Consider the following 23,021-nt stretch of genomic DNA (forward strand, 5'->3'; position numbering starts at 1 on the left):
AGACGATTTATTGTGTTTTGGAAATGTGTTCCATTTGAATTTGATGGCACATGTTTTTTAAAAAGTTGTGAGATGGATGGGCATATAGGCTAGGCCAGTGGTTTTCAAAGTGGGGGCCGCGAGGGGGTGCCAGAATAAAAGCAATAAATAAATTCATTTGAAAAAATGAAAATATACCTACACTATGAGGGTTGTTATACGATGGCATTATAATAATTTGTCGCATATCTGAACATTATATTTTCCATGATAATGACTGGGAATAATAGTAGAGTGATAGCTCTCATATAGCAGAAAGCCCCAAAGGCAATTTTTACACACTGTATGCTCCATCGCAAAATGCTTGTGGCTAAAATAATTATTAGGATTAGCTTAATGTATTTTTACATTTGCCGTAGTATTGTCGATGGGTTTAATAACACATCAAGGGGGTCCTTGGCCAGAACCTAGTGGTATTTGGGGGGCCTTGGAAAAGTTTGGGAACCCCTGGGCTAGGCTACCACTGTGTTGCATCACCTTTGTTAACGTCTGGGAGCTGAGGAGACCAGCTGCTGGAGTTTTCAGAATGAAATGATGAATCCTGATATATCCTTTCAGCCACTCAACAGTCCGAGGCCTGACCACTTTGTTGTGTTTCCCTTGTCATGAGAAGGGCAAATGTGACGGGTCTGGACTGCAGGTTATTTTAGCACCTGGACTCGTCTACTGTGGAGCCATTGATTGTACCCATGTGATCCTCTGCAATCTGACCCATCTGATCTGTCTTTTTCTCCAAACTGCTTTATTTTATTTTATTTTTTTATTATTTATTGCAGGCATCATTGCTGCTCAGTGCAAACACACCACACACATGCAACAACATAAATCTTCAGTTTGATACAGCATACCATTTTTACATAATAACAATGATTCATTTCATTTGCACATTATGAGAAATTTGCATTTCTTTTGCAATATATCCAAAGTTTGGATGTCGTATTTTACAAAACTGCATTTGCTTATACAATGGAAATTATCTGAGGTTATGATTCAACTGCTTGTTTGGCTTCACAGATCGCAAGAGAAAGCAAGGTAGGCTATGCAATGTCAAATTACCAAATGTAGACGTTTTTATCTTTCATTGACATTGCTCATAATGGATCTTATCATGATGCAGTATATGAATGTGTGACAAACTCAATACCACAGAGCAACATATTTGGTATAATTGAAGCAGTATACTTGTGACAGAGAGTATAAGTCCAAAGGTCTAGATATGAATTTCACTTGGAATTTCAGACACAATCCACATTCCATTTGATGTGTCAGCAGTTGAGGATTTGCTGATCCTCACATGTTCTCGCACCTTCTGGTCTTGTGTCATGTTGTTTGTTTTGGTATCTATGATCTTTTGTTTATTTACTGGTTTAAATGTGGCTAACCTTTGGCAAGTCCTGCCATTTATTTTGAGGAAAAGAGACATTCCTTGACTATTCAAAGCAGGCAACACAGCACGACACAACACTCATAGACAGAATAAGCCACTAAGAAGATTTGCTTGATCACTTCTGTTTCATTGTTTCACACAGGGGAATAACAGGGGAAAACAGGCAATCTAACAACATTTCTACGGATCAGGCTGTTAGCTCTGCTCTCATCGACTGTAAACTATAACTTGATTAGACCCAAAACTGGCATATCTCAGTACGGTAAGTCACTACATTAAATTGTCCATGACTTATAAATTGTAATCTTAGTTGTGTCACATGTATCATCTTAATTGAGTCTAGACAGGTATCTTGTCAGGCTTACAGGTCAGGGGGACATGTCAGGGTAAGCCAAAATGGGCTACACTATAGGCCTACACGGTGCAATTGTGCCCTGTCTACTGCCCTACTGAAGTTTATGATGTTGAATTGTGTTTCCTTGTTTTTACAGCGTGATAGTGACAGTTATAAAGTATTTACAGATGATCAAAATGTATGACTCACTGCAGCAGCTTACAAAGACAAAAATGCCTTGCTATAAATGGCATTCGTGCGCCCCCTTGTGGGTCTTAGAGCAATTCGAGGGTGCGAATTTAATGGAATTTTAATCTCGTGTCCAGATGTTCAGCACGCTTCTTCTATAATGTCCTATAATGTCCTAGGCCTATTGCTATATACGATTTTATAATGAAAGAAAATAGTCCCAAACAACTAAAGATGTGCATCATAGCCATATTACGCCAAATTGTCTTAAAATAAACGAAAGTTTTGATGCGCGTGGTTGTTACCTACACAGATGCTTTAGCAGCTGTGTCAATTTCAGTGATTGATGACGCAGGAGCTAAACCTAAGCTACTTCCTACCTATTCCTAACAGCTTTTCAGTGCAGAGGTTGCGCCGACAGGAGAGACAACGCGAAAAATGAAGTTTGTGGCTTATCTTTTTTGTTTGGTCCTTCTGACCTCACTGACGGGTAAGTAGCCTAATTTAAAAGGTAACATTTATACATTTGCATATTACATTGACAGGCTATATACATTCCTAATCAAAGCGTGTAAATATTTCTGAAAATAATAATAATACATATTTTTTAAATGTAAGGTTAAGTTGTCATATGTAAACATTAAATAAAAGAAGAATACCTGATCTGTAGTGCATATGCTGAGTCATATGGAGAGTTTTTAAAATGATTCATACGATGCAGAAAGGAATCCAGTGAGTCGCTACACCTAAACCAAATGCGTTCATAATGATAGATGAAAACTAATTTCCTTTTAAAGGATCCAGTGATGTTTTTAGAGCTGTTATTGCATGGAAAGTAGATTTTAAATATTTTTCTGTTTGTTTAGTAAAGAAATTGTCTATTTAATGTATCATATTTCAGTGATCTCAGAACTGATTTATGGGATAATGTGACATGTATTTGTATTTTGCATTGATTTTTGCAAGACACTTGTATTTTGCACTGTTTTTGCAAAACAGTTTTGCAACACTGATTTTTGCAAAACACACCTATGATGCAGGCTACTTTGCATAAAAACTGGACACAGGAGTGCAGCAGCATATTTGCTAAACAAATGTGTAGGCTGGCGTGCCACGTTGCCGTGTGAGTGCTGGCTGTATTGACTGAGGCCAGTTCATTTTCATACCCCCTTGCAGGTTGGCCCTCAGGGTCACGTGTGCGCCCAGGCAGACTCCCTGGGGAGAGGGGGGAATGAATGGGCACTTTGTTGCTCCCTCGAAAAACAGCCTCTAATGGCATTCTGGTCAGAGACGCACAGAGGGGTGTGTGTGTGTGTGTGTGTGTGTGTGTGTGTGTGTGTGAGGGTGAGAGAGAGAGAGTGTGAGTGAATGAGTGAGAGAGAGAGAGAGTGAGAGAGACCAAGAGAGAGTGAGAGTGAGAAAGTGAAGAGAGAGAAAGAAAAAGAGAGGAAGAGAGAGAGAGAGGGAGGGAGGAGAGACGTACCTCTGGCTTTCGCTCACACAAGAGTGTGAAATGAACATACAGAAGAAAGGATGTTGAGACAAAGACAGAGCTAGAAAAAAGATTGATGGGGACAAAGACAGAGTTAGAAAAAAAGATTGAAGATTGACGTCTGAGAGTAAAGCAGGCAAAAGGCATAAATACATTCTGCTGAGATGCTCTTTGTTGTGAATACTCTAATATCAATAAATATTATTTTAATTATTTCCTCTAGTTTCTTATTGGTATAATACACATTATGCACACATGGAATCTTTGTTCCCGCCCGCTAAATCTGAAATCAATAATTTATTTGGCCTCATAATATGAAAGCCCAATTGATGGATGACCATCAGAAAACCCTCTTAATAAATGTCATCAAGAATTTATACTAATACCATTCAAGAGGCTACAAATCATATCTCCATAATAATTGGCTCATTAATGGCAAGCTGTAGCCATGTAGCACATGCAAAAATGCAAACAGAATATGGGCCAGTGGGTTTCATGAGGAAAATATAAAAGTGGCACATTTCACAAAGACAAAACATGCTCTCCATTCCCCAGCAGATGCATCTCCAGTCATCAAAGAGAGCTTAGCCAAGCAGCTTCTCCGCACCAAGAGGCAGAAGGCTGGACACCCTGATGAGCCGATGAGGGTGGGGTCATGCAGCAGGACAAGTTGTCTCTGACTGAAAATGTGAAAGATACACAGCAGCTATATATCAGCCTCAGTCTGTCTGGGATAGACTATTGATGCCTTCATGATTGATCCCTATATGATGTCATAAATATCCCTTTAAATAATGATGGTTGCATAGGCTAGTGTTTTTAAATGTGTGAAGTCATCATCACCCTCAACCTGACTCTCTTTCTCTCTCTCAATTCAATTCAATTCAATTCAAGAATGCTTTATTGGCATGATGACAAGCTCACTTCTATTTCCAAAGCAGTTATACAATAAATCTGAACACATACATGTCAGTAGATTTTCATAAGATAAATAAATAGGTAAAAGTAAAATAAAATGCAGTATATCTGATGCAGTATGTGTGTGTGTGTGTCTCTCTCTCTCTCTCTCTCTCTCTCAGGAACACATGTTGCATATGCAGAGACTGGAGCAGAGGGCCCGCGAGACTAACCTGGAACACTGGCTCAACCCTCACTGCTTCCCACGCTGTGACCGCAACTATGGCTACCCAGTCTAAGCGTCTGATCTCAGTGCGTCTTAACTCCAAACATTTCCTGTAGCAATAGTCACTCGGTTACAGGGAAATCTATCATTACTGAAAATAAATGGAATAGGGAAAGCAGGTTATATTGAGGGTCAACACTGTGTATGTTAAGAAATTGAATTACAGCAGTTATAGGCTATTATTTTCCTGTACTGTAATTTACAGCGGCGAAAACGACGACGACTGGAGCCAATGTAACGATAGATGATGCTGACGGAAAGGAGAGATGAAGTCTGGAGACAGTCACTTGACTCATTGAGATGTCCGCTGACGGCCTCTACGGGGAATTTGCAATCCTTAAATAAATATGGGTCAACTTTTGTCATCAGCTAGCCTTTAACATTTGCCGTATTGGCTCTTGATGCAATAGACCTTCAATTCTGTATTTAGTCTTATTTTTTCCTTTCTTTTTTTTCTACTCAAAATAAAAGCATACATTGGTTTAATAAAGGCATATTAGAAAAAATATGAATTCATTCAGCGTGTGTTCCACATTTGGGCGCTTGGGTTTTAAGAAAGGACAAAGGCTAGCCTGTAGGTCAAGGTTTTTGTATTTGAAGATGAAAGAATATTAGAGAGTCTATTTGCCAGTTTACCGTCTCACCAGGTCCCGCATGAGAGTCTGTCAAACGTCCTGAATTTGCGAATAACTAAGAATAAATTGGAGGGCTGTAACTGAGCTAATAAGTTCATATATTATTTGTTAGGGTGGAGCAAAAAGAAAATTGAAACGTGCCAACCGGTCCTGTGTTGCATTTCCCGTGCAATGACGTTGCCGTTTATCATAGGAAATAAAATCGAAAACGCCCACAGTTCATTTTACAGCAATGTGTCAGTTTCGTTTGCAAGCAGTTCCTCAATCTTACTTTGAAGTAATTATCCTCCAATGTTATTTAAATCCTAGTTGCCGAGCAAAAGCAGCCCATCACAACATTCCAAAACGTAGAATAATTAGGCCTGTGCCTATGTTGCTTTTATTTTATGAGTAGCCTAATTTACGCCTTTAAAATCTTTTTGAGCTATGAGTTGGCAAGTTTCTACCGAGCCAGTTGCTTAAAAAAAAGTCTCCATCTCTTAAAATGGTAATTTAATCGCCTTCAAACATTAAATCTCAACTGATAAACTGTTGCTATTTTGATCATTTCTGATGTGTAAATATATTTCTTTATCAGCGAAATACGCAAGATTGTAAACTTGTCAAAAGGAGATGTGCATTTACAGAGCTAAATGGGCGCTGAACAAAGATCCTATGCTGCCATCCTTGTATTAGCTTACGTGTGTGCGTGGAACGACCAAGTATGACTGTTTTTTAAACTATAAAATAAGAATAATCATGATAAGAATAACCCAATATTTGACTTAAAATAGGCTGTAGGCCTAGTCCTTTATATTGACTCATGCGCTCGGCTATACAAAGTTCCCTGAAACCTGAGTCAAAAAAAGCAGTTTCAAATGAGTTTTGCGTGCCAGTTTACTCAAAGCAGAAAGCAAACTCACACATGCAGAAAATGTTGCAAGTTGAGTAACAGATACACACGTCATTGTTAGACTTGTTAGAGGGCACATCAGGCGATAGCAAGAAAATGTTCAATCGAATGGCCCTCAGCAAGATGAACATATTATACTGTAATTATACTGTAACTTATTAAAACTTCACATGTGCTGTATATGGCAGTTTTTGTATTTATACATTTCCAATGATATTTTTATAACTTGTGTTTGGACACTATGCGGAAGAGCCATTCTGATGCCGACGTGACATGGACACCATTAATGAGACTCACGCACGCAGTAGCCTATGAATGTGATAAGACCAATTATTTCTTAAAATGTCCATGTGGGCAACCAAGTAATAAAAGCACCACTGATATACTGAGCTGCAAAGAGCCAAACATTTATGCAATTCGAAATTTCAAATAATCTTCACAAAATGACCAGCAAATTCAGGTGCTTAGGAGGGAATTACACACTCTCTACATAAATATATATATACACATGTTGTATTTTTTTTCAAAACGTGTCTTTCCTTCAATTCATTTGATTTGATCTCTTAATTAAATAGAGATAGAAGAGTTATGCACAAACACATAATCTGGTAAACCTTTTATATACATTATATGTAAAATTTGGAAATTATAGAGGACACTTTAAAGGACTGATTTGTGAAAACGAATATATGACCAGCCATGGCTTTTTTATCAAATCCAAGGCAACTCAATTTTTGTCCTTAAAGAATCCTTGGTCTGTGGTGCTCTCTTTGATAGTCACTGTGAGGAAGTTTGACGTCACGTCCGTGACCACCACCTTCTCCAGATTGCCAAGGCACGGGCTCCAGCAGCTCTCCTCCTCCGGCTCGTCCAGGAGGTGGGCCATGGGGATTCTGGCGATGAGGGTGGGCGGGCGCAGAACGGGCGTCTCCTCCGTCTGGTAGAGGCTGGGGTGTGGCAGGCGCTTTAAGTGCATGGGGTTCTGGTGGACCAGGTACTCCTTAGTCCTGCAGCCGGGAGCGTCCAGGCCTGGCTCGTGCGAGAGCGGGTGCAAGCTGTGGCCCGGAGTGCTGTAGTGCTGTTGGCTGCCGCCGGCTGGCGTGAGCCGCATGGGCTTTGGGGGGAAGCTGGGCTGCTGTCCCTGGAGTGGCCGGTGGGCCAGCTTCATCCCCCGCATCTCCGAGGCCCTGTCCAGGCCGTCGGCCAGCCCCAGTTTGGCCAGTTTGGAGGCGCCGCTGAACATCAGGGGCTCCTCGGCTCTCCTTTTGGCCAGGTCTCTAGGAGGGCCGCTGAGCAGGCCGTCTTTGAAGCGCAGCTTGGGCTTTGGGCCTCGTTTCTTTGGTAGGGTCGGGAAGCCGTCCGGCTTGGGTCGCAGGGGCGTCGGAGGAAGGCGGTGCTCCCGCGGGGGCTCCAGCGGCCGGACGCGCACACTCTCCCCTCGGTTGACGGTGCTGGGCGGGAAGATGGTGGGGACGACGGCTCGCAGGCCCTCTCGGGCTCTGGGCGTCACCGTGAGCTCTGGACTGGGGTAGGTCACACAGATGCCCCGGCTCGCCTCACTCCTGAACTCATAGGTTTTGCCTTTTTCCTTTGCTTGAGCCTGAAGACACAGAAATGTTTCCCATTATTGATAAGTAAACATATTTCTTGAATTTCCCCTTGGGGATCAATAAAGTATCTATCTATCTATCTATCTATATTTCAAGATCTGCCCCATTATGGAGCAAAATGATACCAGAAATGCACAACAGTATTTCCTTTATCATCATCATTGTGGCGTGGTAAGACATGTTGCACTTTAATGAAATACAAATCATTACATATTATTACAATGTAACACATGATTTAATTTTGGATTCATCAGTTTTAGTCTTCAGCTTCAGCTTCCAAAGCCCTCACATTAGCAGACATCAAAGGTAAGAGGTTATACAACTAAAATGTGAGTGAGTTCCTCAATAAAACAGGTGAAATTTGCCAGAGCAACAACAAACAGCAAAACCCCCTCACCAAAGACTGTGACTGAGCAAAGCCAAATTAATGATAAATAACTGGACTCAACAAGATTCTTCAGTCCTGATAGGCAAAAATGAAGTAAGTAAGTATTTTATTTACATAACTCAACCCACTGCGCTCCAAAGGAGTGATGGAAAATGGTGTGCCCTAGGCCTAAGAAGAACAGGCAAATGCATGACAAGGATGGCATCGGTGACTTAACAACTGTCTTTTCATGCACAAGGATTCAATGTCTTGATAAAAAAAATATCTGACGAAATTGAGGTTGGACTGTTCCATCACAACACATGTGGGTGCAGTGAAGAGTCACTCAAGCTGTTTGTTTACATGCAACATTCTTGGAATGATGCCTAGAGACTGTGTTATCTGTGGTTGCTGTTGCCTTGCACCTAACTTAGCTGAAATGATCTTAAATCTAGTTCTGGATGAACAATAATAATTTACTCACCCGAAGAAGAAATGTCTTCGGTTTAGGTCCCCTCTTCTTTGGTCCGTAAAGCTCCCTCTCGCGTTCTCTGTAATGACAGGGTACGAACATTTGCATGTAACCCAGTCGACAGCAACCTGGTGTTCTAACGCATGCATGGTCTACGAGTTTTATTTCTGTACACTTCTGTGCATTTACCTTTCTTCAAACGCGACAAAGAGGCGGGAGTCCAAAATATTTTCTTCTGGTTCCCATGTGCTGTACCTAAGTGGGGGAAAGAGGATGTTTACATGGCACAATTCTTCACCACTGCCATACATTTCAAGCTCTGTCCACCGCACGCCCGCCAGCTAGATTTGCAATCGTTGCCAGCTTGTTAACTGGGTTGGTTGCCAAGTCAGTTAGCACTAGCGGTAGCATGCGAGCTAGCGAAACATTTGCCATCAGCCTGTGATTTAGTCTGGTGGTCTGTTACTTCGTCCATGCCGCCACACAGAGTTGGATATCCGCAAACGAAAAGCGAGCTGACGTGCAGAAACCGAGAGGGCCAGAGAGATAAGAGGCTAGCTGGCTAACGTTAGCAGCACTGACGTTACTTACTTCGGTGACCAGCCCTTCCATTTCACTAGGTACTCCATTCGACCCTACCGTCAGAAAAGGAAAAATAATACTTCGTTAGCGATGCAACATTGGCAGAATAAGTGCGTTCAAGCAAAACAACGACATGGCTATGTGTATACACCTACTCTTCGAATTCTCCGTTTGATGATAGATTCTGCTGCAAATACCCTCTCACCAACAGCCGACAGTTCCATGTTTACGTCTCCACACCGTTAGTTGGGTAGACAGCTTGGTAGCTTGCTGGATGGATATTTTTCTCTCCACTCGTTCAGAATTCCAGGCAGCCCATAATACTCATGGGCAGCAAAGACGTCACTACGTTCTTTAATATGTTGCCGAGGCAGCACTGTCGGTGGAACCGTTTAATGAAAGGCCATTGGCTTAGCTGTTGCTACGTGCTCGGGGTTGCTAAGTGAGAGGGAGGAGCGTCTTTGCTCAACATTCTTGACAGGAGGGAAAATGGGTTAGAGAAAAGCACGTTCGCAGTATTAGAGGTCTGGAAATTCAAACTATGTTCAGTCTGGAGTTCCGGATGTGTCCAATTATTATACAAATCTTGTTAAATTATTTGAGGCGTTTATTATATAATTTGTGGAATATTGTTTTTGGATATTCCCGTGGTGAAAATTCTGGCTCATCTCTGGGCTACCTGGAAACATATGACTATGAGAAAAAAATAAATTGTAGGCTAGGTTATCGCTATTCTTCAACGCGGGGTAAAGACGCTCAATAGCCTAATAATTGGCAAATTTCAAGCTTAGACTATTGGAAGAAGAAAGTTCAGAAGTAGGCTAGCAGCATATATCCTAGTTTGGTGTTTTTTTATTGATAAGGTCAGAAGTAAATGGCACAAAATATCCACGCCAACAACCAGGCTCCAGCGTAGTTAGTCGAAACTTGACTCACAACAAGTTAAAATAGGCTACCTTAACATGCAAAAAAGTGAGGAAGGCAATATGCTACAAAACCATCTATGATAGCCTAAGATTATAGGGACTGAGCTACATCTCAAGCTGAAATTAATGTAGCTGAATTGTAGGCTATGCTATAGGGATATTATGTATTTATTTTTCGATCGAGTCGTCCAGTGAGCAAACCAGTGATCGAGTGTATTTGAATTTAGCTAGCCATCATAATTTAATCTAGCCTCATCCCATTTACCACAGACAGAATTTCCTAGGAAATATGAACAGGCAAGTGACGACAAGTAGCCCAGACAATCCTCTTTTAGCTTTTTTAATGACGCGTTAAGACTATGACAGGGAAGGAAAATATCCGTTTACTTGTAAATGCTATCACTGCCACTTTTGGATTATCTTATTACCTATTTTAGATCACACTGGTGAGGATATGCATGAAAGTATTGCAAGGAAAGCTATTGGCAGAAAGAACAAACAAAGACCTCCTAATCAATAATCTCTGTGGAAAACAAAAATAGCCTCGTGCATAGTCATAGCCTATAATAATGACGACGACGACAACAACAACATAATAATAATAGTAATAAGCCTAATAATAACAATAATAGGTTAATAATAACAACAATGAGAATGATGATATAATAATGATAATAATAACAGTGATAATAATGATAATAGGCTACACTATTCAAACAGTTTTCACAGGCTCTCTGAAAAACAATTTGATAAGATCAAAAGAATAAAAAAAAGTATTTGTCCCTCTCGCATATTAGGCCTATCTAAAATAATTGTAGCTCTTATTTTCAGTAATATTGCAATGTGACTAGCCTATATTAGACCTTCCACGGATTCGAATTCTCAGGTGGTCCTATGGAATGGAATTGGTCTAGATATCAATACCTTTTTAGTCCTTAATATGCTTATAGCCTAACAATAACAATAATAGCCTATAGCCTGTAAAAACAACATGATAATAGTCTATTACGTTAAAATATCATAATAGCCTATAGCCTATTTCATTTTGGCACAATAATAATTATAGTAGCCTGCTATAGCTGAATTTGTAAAGCAAACCATTTAAAATAGGCTACATTTTACATAGGCTTTCAGGGCCAATTAGTGAGGTTATTTCCAAACAAACTTTTGCAAAACGAGCAATTTAAGGCAGAATAAATAAGTTTACATCACAAAGTTTAGAATGCACCTGGTAATAGCAAAGAAATGTATATAGCATATGTTGGCACATTTTGTTAATCATTATTCTTTTGCGACAGTGAAACATTACATGCATGCAACATTATGCTATCGCAATTGATTCACAATTGCGAAATTTTTATATAAAATTAGAGAGAAAAGTAACCAGTGGTGAGACTATTTTTAAGACCTCCTAAATTTGTAACTTGTAACCTAAAAAAAACAACACGTTTTTGCAAGAGACGGATAAGTTCGAAAACGCACATAAGGCGAAATCATTTTATGTTGACGATACTCTGGATGAAGTAAGTGTAGACTATTTCAGAAGATTATATAGGTAAGCTATTTGACTAGCCTAGTCATGTATTTTGAAAGATAGGCTGTATTTATTGTTACATTACACCCTTTGTTGAAATAAATAGGTCTAGGAATAATAAACTCTCTCAAATGGGTCGTTGAACATGTTCATATAGTCAAAGGTAGCCAATCTATTTTGTCTTCAATAATTGGTAAGCAATGTCATTAACATGAACCTGCAACGTCGAAACTCGAAAGACAAAGGAACGTCGTGTACTATATCGCCAAGCTCGAATAAACACCTTTCCATATAGGCCTATGTCTGATTGTTTTGTAGGACTAACAGTGTTTAACTGCATATTGTATAACCTACTTGTATGCGTTGGGTGATTTGTTTTGTCATATGCAGGGGCAAAATTAAGGTAATGCTTTTCGTGCATAGTCAACTGGGGTGGCGAGCGGCGGGACTCCTTTTATGGTGTGGTACGCTATTGGTTTCAGCACGTCTGCAGTGCAGTACTGGTTACAGCCGTATATGGGTGCGCGGTCGACATGTTAGAAGATTATTGGTTCGCTAGTTTCTGGGCAACCGCCATTACACGCAGCCTGCAAGCAAAGCAAAGCATAGAGGAGCACGATTTATAAACGGAAATACACAACATCCGAGACCGTGAGCATAGAGCTGATGCCGCGCTCACTTGCTCTCAAGTCTCCCCTAGCCGTGCGCACGCACGCACGCACGCACTCTCTCTCACACACACACACACACACACACACACACACACACACACACAGAGAGAGAGAGAGAGAGAGAGAGAGAGAGAGAGAGAGAGAGAGAGAGAGAGACGTATATGCACACACACACAAAGAGAGAGAGAGATAAATATCTGGAGAGAAAGAGAGAGAGAGAGAGAGAGAGAGAGAGAACAGAGTCTCCATCGTCAACCGAACATCTGGATACCTTTGTAAACGACCAGCTCCGCTGTTCTAAGTCCACTGACCCATTTAAAGGATTTGGCCATTAACCACCGCACTTTGCTATTTATTCTTGCCATGCAGAGCAATTTATAGGCATACATAATTCTGAAATAGGCATATATAATCCCTTATGCAAAATCCAATATCAAGATCAATGAGGTTCAAGTTCTTCTGAAGTTGATCGTCCATATGAAATTCATCGGCAGTTAATGCAAGGTTCACAGACTTTGACTAAACTGACTGTTACAAATAAAATGTTGTAGGCTATTAAATATTGTATCTGCACGGTTGTCTCCAGTATATGTGAGTTTGTCATTTTCCAGCCTCTGGACTTCATGACGCCTAAAACATTCCAGTTTCTGGATGCAGGCTTGGTGTCTCTGACCAATTTGAGATAGAAACTAGGAATATTCCAGGAAAAGAGTAATGCATGAAAATGAATGAAGATTGAGGAAGGTTGAGGTAAAGAAGGAAAGAAAGGGAAAGAAAGACGCAAAGTGAAATGAAACTCAGACCGAAAGAATGAGAGAGAAAGAAAGAAAGAAAGAGAGAAAGAAAGAAATAAAAATATATTTTAATTAATGCTCTATATATGAATTTAGACAAAGGCTAAGTAGACAATTTATGCAGCAGAGTTAGCCAACAATTTGAATTGTAGTTAATGCATATTTTTCTGATGACTTGAATGGCTCCTGTCTTATCCGAAAAGAAGTTCGCTTGCATTTTTATAATAGACACCCAATTTTGCGACTCAGAGGTTTCATGATGACGGTCTCTGCGGGTCTTACGATCGCAGCAAAGCTGGATAGGCTATTCGAGACAGCCATTTTCTCTCGTCTCCGAGCAGAATAACCTACTTATCAAATGCAGTTGCGCGACTGTTGCGAGATAGGAAATGGTCGATGAGCTTGCTCTGTGGTGGTTGCGCGCCTTCGTCACAGTCGACTGCCCATGTCTTAAGGCATTTTCGATTTTAGACAGCATCTTGACAGTTTGGTTACGACGAGGACATCGCTGTCGTCCGCCATGTTAGTTTGTTATACTACAGTAATTCGAGGTTACCAAATCATGAAGCCTCATTTGGTTTATCCAACCAAGACGTTTGAAGTAGCCCTGCCAATAATCTATAGACTGGAGTTAGGCAATGGGTGCTATAGCCTACTGTAAAATACTTAACAAGCCCACCACCTCTCAGCCAGTGTAGCATAAAAAATGAACTGAGTTTGCATTTTTACTGTCATGTCTTTTCAAAGTCTAACACGTTTTAGTAGTTATCTTAGGCTACTTTATGGTCGTTGTGAATGCGCAGATTTCTTGGGAGAATATTATATAGGCTTCTACAAGTGGTCGATGGCTTAGGCTATATAGAATTATACAACCAATAGAGTAACATGCTGAATTAACTGGATTGTTTAACTGGAGACGTCTTCGCGTGAATTCGTGCAGATGTCCATTTTCTTTCTAAATGAATTTTGCGGTCAGTGTGCATGTCATTGGTTCATCATCACGAAGCAAAGTTGCAAGGCATTTGACGGACAGCAAATGGTCTTGTCTGTATACTTACCATGTATGCTCACGTCCGAGAACCAAATGTTATTTATTTCATGCATGCAACAGGTTGATTTTCGGGGGAACTTTTTCACTTCCACATGGATCAAGTAATTCAATAGACCAGTCATAAGTGATTAAGTTATGAAGATTTATAAAGCTCTTGGCGGCTTTAGAATTATTCAGCATATTATTCAGCATATATTATAACAGCATAGGTTACTTTCATGTAATGATAGTATAGGCTATTTCATCTTTATAACATTTTAATTAAGCTATAGCCAACTGCCGAACTGCTTTTATTTTAGGCTGCAACTTGAACCCTGCTCATTTGAAACAACATTATTTTGGTAGCATTTCAATTTAAGCAGATTTTGTACAGTATTATAGGATTTTACAATGACATTTTTGCAACATGCCTGGCATATGATGAGTGTGGTAAATAAGTGTGTTAGAGATATAGAGAATAGAATCTTTATGACCAATAAGAGAGTTTTCCCGGCAAGCCATCCGCTTCTGCGCGGAAACCCACAGATCCAATCAATGTTCTAAGGAGGCCGCCAATTATTTTTTTTAATTCTGAATACAGCATTCAAACAACATCATACTATCAGTTCAAGGTTTCCTGGTTTGGACGTACCACAGTCCTTCACATACACACACACACAGGACGCTCGCACAAAGACAGAAATACATCTGAATAGGTACTGTCAAGGTGGACACATGCAGTGTAGCAATAGACATTGTCCAGAGACAAAATTGTTTTTAAATGTATTTATTGCAAATGATTTTGCAGAGGGAATGCAACTGTTATTTGTCAACAGAATTGACCTCTTCCCAGCCAGAAGCACAATTCCTCTGAATGAAGTGTTGACAACCGTCATGGCCAGAAAATGGGAACAATGTGGTAGCGTACACGCTCCAGTGAGGAACACAAAAGTCTAACCTTTGCCTTTGAAGATCTACAAAGGTCCACGCAGGGACACAGAAAGCATCAACATGGCAATATGTCGATATTGAAGCTAAGCAGTGTACATAACAAGGTTTTGACATTGCAGACCCTGTAAAAGGGCCTTGGACAATACACTCCAAGCAACAGAACGCACAGTTTATGTTAAGCCTATGCTTTGTGTTTATCTTTCAAAGTCAAGTTAAGGCACTGTTACTACTTGAGTTAAACTGACTGTTTACAGACAACAACAAAAGCAGACATGTTATAGGGAGTAACACTGCTTTGAAATTCACAGATCCAGCTTTAGCAAACTGTAGTTGTAGCATATTAGCAATGCAATGGACAACAATTCTGAAATTCGAAGCTTTCAATATTTTTTATAAAAGAAAAATTAAATACAAAAAATATGGTAATACAATGCTCTCTAGCTTGGGGGGTCAATGGAAGCATCTAGTTTCAGGTTAAACACAGTTTTGTGCACTCCTGCATCTAATATAGCTGTTCATCTACCAAGTGAGCTGCTGAGCTGAACCATTTAAAATATCCACTTTAAATCATCCATTCCTTAACCTTTGAAGAACAGTGCAAAGTGCGTTTAGATACCACGGCCCTTCACATTAACTTGTGCATCTGACAAGATGTCATAATTCCATGGTTTCTCACTGCTTGATCTGTCCATGCAACACAAAGCTTTCAGGTTTCATCTCTAACCTGCATCTTCATTGCCCAAAACTGCACATATGCAAGTAGCTGCACACAACCACTCTCTCTCTCTCTCTCTCTCTCTCACACACACACACAAAAAGACAGAATGATTGAAGCAATCCATCTTGCTCTTGTCATGATCACTTCTGATACAACAATTCAACACAAAAAGGAGTTAAGATACAAATGATACACAACTCTTTACATGAGTAAGTGCTTGATGTTTAGATTGCACCTCCAACAGACTAACCAATAAGGAGATGGGCCATGATTAAAAAACAACCACTTTTTTTCAGTCATCTACATTGTGATTACCGGCAGGGTGAATTTAAAAATTAATCAGTATAAACCCCGAAGTATGAAGACAGGATTCTTAGATTATAATCAAAAGCTTCTGAAAATATCTCAATAATTCTTCTCAGGAATTCAAGGCCAATATACATTTGTACATTATTCACAAAATCAGTCAGTAGTCTTCTAGTCCTGAAATCCATATCTCAAACTGTAACATATTCCTTAAAAGTCACAGTGAGACAATTGGTTGTGACATCAGTGATGATTATGTTCCCAAGGAAAGGCTTAAAAGCAGCAGCGGTATCCTCCACTGTTGGCCCTGATGCCAGCGCTGAGGTGGACGGCACCCCTGGAGTTACTGACCCCGGCTCCAGTCCCTCTGGAGTAGCCGCCTGGGTCTTTGCCGTCCCATTTCTCTCCTCCCTGGATCGCACGCAGCTCAAGTCTATCGGCTCCTCGGGGTTGGAGTCCTGAAAGGTAAAGTCATGCCCGTTGCTGGGATACTGGTGGCCAGTTAGATCCACGGAATGGCTCTGTGTGGGAGAGGTCACGCTGTTTGGAGCGCTGATGCTCCGGGAGCTCAGGAACTTTTTCCCTTCACCATGGTCCTCGCTGTGTTCCGAGTGGCGCCGCTTATTAGACAAAGACAACTTTTGGGGGGTCTCCGAATAAGTTCCGTTCTGGCACGACGCAACCTTGCTCTGGAACAGCCAAGGGCTTGTACTGGGCTTAGTGGTCAACTGTAGTGGCTGATCCTCCGAGGGTTTGTGTTCACCCTTGGCCCTTTGTGATTCATTTGTTTCCACGGACACTGGCTTGTCTGCTAAAGAGTCTTTCTGTGTGGACAGGCCGTTGACCGTCCCAGAGGCACGGCTCTCGTGACTCTTCTCCTTACTGTCCTTTTTATGAATATGGTCTGACCCGTGCCTCTGCATAGCCTTCTTCTTCTCCGTCAAGTTCTCCGTGGCCAGTCTGTCAGTGTCTCCCTCCCCGTTCTTAATGCGGGCGGCCTGGGTGCCGTTTTCCATGTACTTACTCATGACAATGACAATGCGTCCATTTTTGTTTTTATTTTTTACAATCTTCAGCTTGCTGCTAATTCCATTGGGGGGTGGATCCTCCTTGGCGCACGAGTTCACCTCAGGCTCCTTGCCACCGTCCAGGCTTGCAGGAAGCTTTTTGAGCTCCATGGTTATGTCCTTCACTTTGCTCAGACACCCAGAGTCTTTGTCCTGAATCCACTTCGGTTTCAGGGGCGGGGGGAGACTCCAGCCCGTGCTGGGTGGTGGTGTCTCTGGCACTTTAGCCTTTTGGTACTGAGAGTCATACATTTTGGGATCAGGCTGGTAGTGGTGGTGCTTCTTGCTGTTGAGCTGGTAGTAGAACTTCTTCTTGCTGTTGGCTTGCTGCTCTGCCTGGCCCTCCTTGCTGTGCGGCTGATACTGGTGGTGCTTCTTGCTGTTGAGCTGGTACTGCTGTGTCTGCACGGGCTCCACTTTGTGCAGCTTGACATCGTCCAGGACTGTCTCCTGAAGGCCGGAAAGGACACTTGATCTTCGGGCAAAAGAGGGAAGCTGAAACAAAAAAACAGCAATCAGCCATGACAAATTCATTCACTTGTAAGGGAATCTTTTTTTTTTGCATTAGGGCAAAATATTTCACAGCAAACTGTGTCTGAAGTGACAAACTATTGTCAGTGATCAGGGGGCAGTCCATCTTTAACTTCATGTTGAGAGGTGCAAAAGGAGAGAGATCTTACCTGAACCAATAAGTGCTTTGGTTTCGGGCCTCTTTTGCGGTACCCTGTCAACTGTTCTTGTCGCTCCCTGTGAAAAAAACAGAACACCATCAATTGTTTGCCATGGCCTGGACAGCCCATTCACAGACAATTCATCAAATAAAATACACTGCCACTGGCCATTCAGTTAATAGCCTACTGCATAGCATAAAAATAGAGAAATATGAATATGTATGCTGACATTGACATATGGCTGCTTGCCTTAATGACAGTCCCAGTTAATGTTGGCTTGTAGAAATATTCAGAATATACATATTTTAGCCATAATGTCAGATCCTGATGATGTCACAAATAGAAAATGTGGTCAACATCAGTTATCGACATTAGTAGCACATGTCATGCCTAAGTCGTGAAAATAAAAGTCAATCCCTTAATTTCTTTCTGGTATCAAATCATAGCTGAAAGCTAATTAGCCCTACATGAGAATATGTCCTAAGGCCTGGGCTTCAACTCTCTAGGGAGCAGCCTGGGCCTAATTAGGCACAACAAAACCCCGTCTTGGCAAAGTTAATGTTGAAAACAGACACGGAGCAATGCACAAACTGTTACTCAGCTGTGCGTAGGAGGCAGGCCTAGTGGAAGTGTCAACATAGGTCTACTAGATAACAGTGTCAACATAGGTCTACTAGATAGATACTAGAGGACTCTCTCCTCTATGGAGCCGAGAATTCCCATAAGGAGATGTCCATGACAGGAGATCTGAAAAGTATTAGCTTAGGGCTTTGTCCACTTTGTCCAGTGGACCAACTAACCTGTCATCTCCAGCGTAAGTGGCTAACTGAACAATTCGCTGCACTGAAGGCCATGCAAACCATTTTTTATTTAGAAAATTGGGTTCCTTGCATACCCCCCTTCCTCTGACATGATACAACAAAGCCCTGGTAACTAAAGATAAGATGCCTTTAACTTAAACATAACAAGAAAACAAACAGGTGTGCTCTCATGACATTATATTAGGGCCATTTCAAAAGGAGGATTATTCTGTCCTTTCACCTAAGAGAGTACTATTGGTTGCTAGGCTAAATAGGCCTACATCACTAAAAGTGTTATCCAGCATTTGTAAGGCCAATGCAGTTGCTTCCATGTGCAGGACATTTCATTTGACTGTTATTACACTTCGTCTTTAATTAATGATGAGGAATGCACGAGCTGCACCAAAACTGCACCAGAGCCTCCATGGCACAGCAGCACTATTAAATTAAGTTCCATTTACTACACGCATGCGCATTCCCATCCCCTCGGCATGTGAGAGCGAGAGCGCACTAGAGCCGTAGCCTTGACAGCGTCACCCCCTCCTCCCTTGACTGTACAAGGTCAGTGCAAATAGTCGAGTCCGTGTGTCCGTCTCACCTGTTTTGGAAAGCGACAAGAAGCCGCGGGTCGAGAATGTTTTCCTCTGGCTCCCACGTGTTATATCTATTAAAAGAAAATGATGAACAGAATAAGAAAAGGGTAGAGAGGTAGAGAATATATGAGGGAGGGGGAGCACGAGAGCTAGGGAGAGAGGCAGAGGACCATGAAGCGCAACAATCGCTCTCGCAACCAACCAACCTACTGCGGCTGCTGTCATTTAAATGGTTAATGGATTGTTTAGAACCTATCAGAGCCCTTACGTGCAGCTTGTTTATGTGTGATACTGAGTAGGCTTTATCACATGTCCGGCCGACATGTGCGTTGTACACATCAGCAAAGCACTAACGATGATGTAGGCTAATACACAATGCACATGGCGCCCGAATGAACATGTCGCCTACCGTTATATTTGAAGTTGCACGGTGTTATCGAAAACTCATATTTTTAAGTGAAAAGGTTGCGACTGGCCTCGACAAAAGTACAGTGATGGCATTCCATAAATGCATACACGCGTGCACACATACACACACGCACACACACTGCAAATCCAGTAAATCCATGTCGCTGGTAGATGTTTTCGTGTGAACCCAAACATAATTAAATGCATTCAGTAAATAAAAAAAACTCAACAACTTACTTCGGAGACCAACCTCTCCACTTGACTAGGTACTCGAAACGACCCTGTAGAAATTATGACAGAGGGGTGTTAATTGGGGAGAAAAAAACTTTGGAAAACGTTCCTTCGACCTTTCCCAATTTTGTTATGGCTTATTGTATTTCCTTGTTGGAGGCACATACTAGACGATATATCAACGATAATGGCGCACATTGTACGCATTTAAAGTAGCAATCGCATTGATAGGCTGAAATTTTGTGCATTTTCAAACCTTTCTAATCCGCTTCTTCTCGATGCTCTCCACCGCAAAGACGTGCTCTCCCGCGGCGGGTAGCTCCATTTTCGATGCGCGCTTGCAAGGCTTGGTAAACGAAGGCTGGAATGGCTGTTCAAGCGACTCGATTATTACTTCCCTCCTCCTTGAAACAAAACATGTGTACGTTTTTGACTCCTCTTGGTCCCCCTCCTAGGATCGCGTCGCCAACCTCCTCTCTGAGAGTGAGACCGTGTGGACTGTGGAATAAGCTGTGGAAAACAGTTCATGCAAATAACCATTAGTGTGACGTCAGCTAGAGGAGGGAAGGTTCGAGGGTTGGAAGATGTAGTGTTTTTTTTTTATCGAAGTGATACGATTTTGTATTATAGGCAACCTTACCGAAGTCGATGAATCATCGTAATGGTAATGTTTTGATAAATCTAGTTACAAACTATCATTGAACCATACCAGGAAGACGTAAAGCTCAGTGAATATCTTTTTTTCATCATACACTGCAGTTCCCTCTTCAAATGGCTATTAAAACGTCAATGTAAACATTCATAGGACTCGCAATCTCCACATATGGGCATTTTAGTCATTCCACCTAGTGCCGAAGTGTACCTGCATTAGGAAGTATAGGCTATACCTTGTAGAATAACTCTTCATTTTTGAAAACCTTCTGAGTATTGTTTCTAGGATAGGCCTATCATGTACACGTTGTTAATGTTGAGATTGCCCAAATGCACTAGAGTTTTGATAGTCTCTTTAATTGGTATTTTCCATGTATCTGTGATAGGCTACAGAATACCTAACCTTACAGGTAAGGCACCTATCTAGTATTCATGTGGACTGACAATTTAGAGTGAATTGGGGCTACAGTCTTATCTATACTGGCCGCTATCAAAACCTTAACCAGACGAATAATGCTCTTGGCCTGATTGTGGAGCAGTGGATTGAAGGATATGTAGGTCATATTAGTTGGTCTGTAAACCCACTGGCATTTCCTAAAGCGCGTTTATTTCTGCCATCTGAATCCTGACGGGCACCAGCTGGTTTAGCACTTGGCAATATGGCCTCAGTCGCAGCTTGGCGCATGAACACCTTGAGGCAATGTCCCTCCGATTAATTTCATACTGCGCGACGCACTTTCTACATATTCTATGAGGACAATGTCATTGCCTTATTATCAGCAAACTATAAAATTCAATCTGCTTAGTCTTTATGAGGCAAATAGGCTTGTCACCTATTTGTTAAACCTTGTCCGCTCACCGCTATCCTTCATACACGCACGCAAGACCAAACGGCGCCTACAATATTTGTTTATTTGTCAAAAGCCAAGTTTGTCTAGGATTTGCATGCCTGGACTCATGCACATGTGTTTGAATAGTAAGATGATGGAAAATAACCAACGACACGAAGAAGAACAATCCAGTTCTCAATAAAATTCAGCACTTTAGGGGTTAATGTACCACCGACTATTCAGGCGGCAACCCTCAGCCTATTGCAAACAGGCACGACTGCCTTTCCTTATAAGGTAATGCACAGAAAACGACTGTGAAATATCTGATCAAGTCTCTTTAACGGTCCAAACGACTTTGCATGTAGAGTTGCTTGTAGTAGGGTTGCGGTAGGGATATCATCTACAGTGATAGAATTCGGAAAATACGCAAACGATGGTATTCATGAGCCACGTCTTCCTTTAAAAAGACGCAGCTTGAAACTCGACGTCGCAGTGTTCCAGTGCAACAGAACAACACGTCGAAGAACTGTTCACTCATAGTGAAGGTTACAAAGTATAGACCATACAAAACTGGTCAAATATTAAATTTAATTATTAAGCTTGCAACATCATTGGAAACCAGTTCATCGAAACGAGTGTTTTCTCTTCACCTTTGAAATGAGCCTGTTGGTGATTAAAATAGCCCAATCAGCTGACATGTGCATTAAATGTATGAGATATAACCTTACACTGGTGCCATCGTTCAGTGTTTTTATGGCCAGGAGCAAAACGCAGCCTCTAATGGCGCTGTGGTAGACTATGGTAACACGGTTTCTAAAATGGACACCTCTGAAACTATTTCTTCACCACTCTACAGCAGGGTACTAAGCTCACGTGTATTGAGGTTTGACAGAACACAATGCACGTGCTTCTGTCACAACACTTTCACAGTGACTAAACATACATCTCACAAGGGGATAGCCGCCAAATAACAACAGCCCATCGTTCTCAGTCAGTATTTTTCCACATCAAAGTTGTCGATTTTCTAATGTCTTTTCTAAGACTGCAGGTAACAAAGAACGGTTATTTGCAAAAGAGGGTTGACAAGGTGTATGAGAGTGGTGAAGTAATGTTGGGTTTTAGGCGACAAATGAAAAATCTGTTTGTCATAGGTCAGATACGCATTGAGTCCTCGATACAGTTTGAGTAGCCTAATCAAAATGAGAAGTAACAACTCACACCAGAAATAGAGGGACATCACCTGTCTTCCATACCATTGCCAAGGGCTACCTGTTGGTCTTCCCCTTCTCTAAACCAACACATTTGCCTTCACTCTTTATCATAGGAATTAGTAAAGGGAGATAAGGTGTTTGCTCACAATATTTCATTTTCATTAATGATCACATTGTTTAATAAAGACCGCTATGTATGCAATGATAATGTGGATATTTATGATGTTAGACAATCTTCCGCGGTCATTTTCAAGAGGTGGTAAAATATCTTTAAAGGTAATGGTGTCTGTTGTTCATATGAGTTCCGATGCCGTGATCTGAGGAAGCTAGTCAAGACAACAATATTTTTTAAACTTTCTGTTCAGCCCGAAACAGTTCCACGTAACCAAGAAATAGTGTACATCGGCAAAATCCACTTGTCCACTTATGCACGAACAGTTTTAGTTA

At 41.3% G+C, this 23,021-nt stretch overlaps 3 protein-coding genes across 7 annotated transcripts; 1 reads left to right on the forward strand and 2 right to left on the reverse strand.

Moving 5' to 3' along the window:
- The first annotated feature begins 1,493 nt into the window (after nucleotides 1–1,493).
- Nucleotides 1,494–5,479, forward strand: c7h17orf67 (chromosome 7 C17orf67 homolog). Of its 3 annotated transcripts, none has more exons than XM_048248250.1 (5): nucleotides 1,494–1,688; nucleotides 2,343–2,439; nucleotides 4,000–4,088; nucleotides 4,521–4,650; nucleotides 4,830–5,479. In XM_048248250.1, exons 2-4 carry the CDS (start codon nucleotides 2,388–2,390, stop codon nucleotides 4,635–4,637), a joined length of 258 nt encoding a protein of 85 aa, XP_048104207.1. In that variant the 5' UTR covers nucleotides 1,494–1,688; nucleotides 2,343–2,387; the 3' UTR covers nucleotides 4,638–4,650; nucleotides 4,830–5,479. The 3 variants fall into 3 exon arrangements, with proteins under 3 accessions (XP_048104207.1, XP_048104206.1, XP_048104205.1); XM_048248249.1 differs by having other exon boundaries at nucleotides 1,508–1,688; nucleotides 3,997–4,088; XM_048248248.1 differs by lacking the exon at nucleotides 1,494–1,688 and having other exon boundaries at nucleotides 2,294–2,439; nucleotides 3,997–4,088.
- Nucleotides 4,493–20,401, reverse strand: LOC125297779 (E3 SUMO-protein ligase CBX4-like). Of its 2 annotated transcripts, XR_007194105.1 has the most exons (6): nucleotides 20,139–20,401; nucleotides 19,889–19,932; nucleotides 19,249–19,314; nucleotides 17,860–17,926; nucleotides 15,863–17,674; nucleotides 4,493–4,515 (listed from the first exon to the last, which is right to left on the reverse strand). XR_007194105.1 is itself a non-coding variant. In XM_048248244.1 (5 exons), the coding sequence occupies exons 1-5, from the start codon at nucleotides 20,205–20,207 to the stop codon at nucleotides 16,304–16,306; spliced, it is 1,617 nt and encodes a 538-aa protein (XP_048104201.1). In that variant the 5' UTR covers nucleotides 20,208–20,401; the 3' UTR covers nucleotides 14,909–16,303. The 2 variants fall into 2 exon arrangements, 1 of the variants encoding a protein (XP_048104201.1); XM_048248244.1 differs by lacking the exon at nucleotides 4,493–4,515 and having other exon boundaries at nucleotides 14,909–17,674.
- Nucleotides 6,118–9,539, reverse strand: cbx8b (chromobox homolog 8b). Of its 2 annotated transcripts, none has more exons than XM_048248245.1 (5): nucleotides 9,338–9,539; nucleotides 9,192–9,235; nucleotides 8,790–8,855; nucleotides 8,613–8,679; nucleotides 6,118–7,751 (listed from the first exon to the last, which is right to left on the reverse strand). In XM_048248245.1, the coding sequence occupies exons 1-5, from the start codon at nucleotides 9,404–9,406 to the stop codon at nucleotides 6,879–6,881; spliced, it is 1,119 nt and encodes a 372-aa protein (XP_048104202.1). In that variant the 5' UTR covers nucleotides 9,407–9,539; the 3' UTR covers nucleotides 6,118–6,878. The 2 variants fall into 2 exon arrangements, with proteins under 2 accessions (XP_048104202.1, XP_048104204.1); XM_048248247.1 differs by having other exon boundaries at nucleotides 9,334–9,538.
- Nucleotides 20,402–23,021: the final 2,620 nt, after the last annotated feature.

This window comes from Alosa alosa, chromosome 7 (assembly GCF_017589495.1).
Source record: "Alosa alosa isolate M-15738 ecotype Scorff River chromosome 7, AALO_Geno_1.1, whole genome shotgun sequence".
Taxonomy (NCBI): Eukaryota; Metazoa; Chordata; class Actinopteri; order Clupeiformes; family Clupeidae; genus Alosa; species Alosa alosa.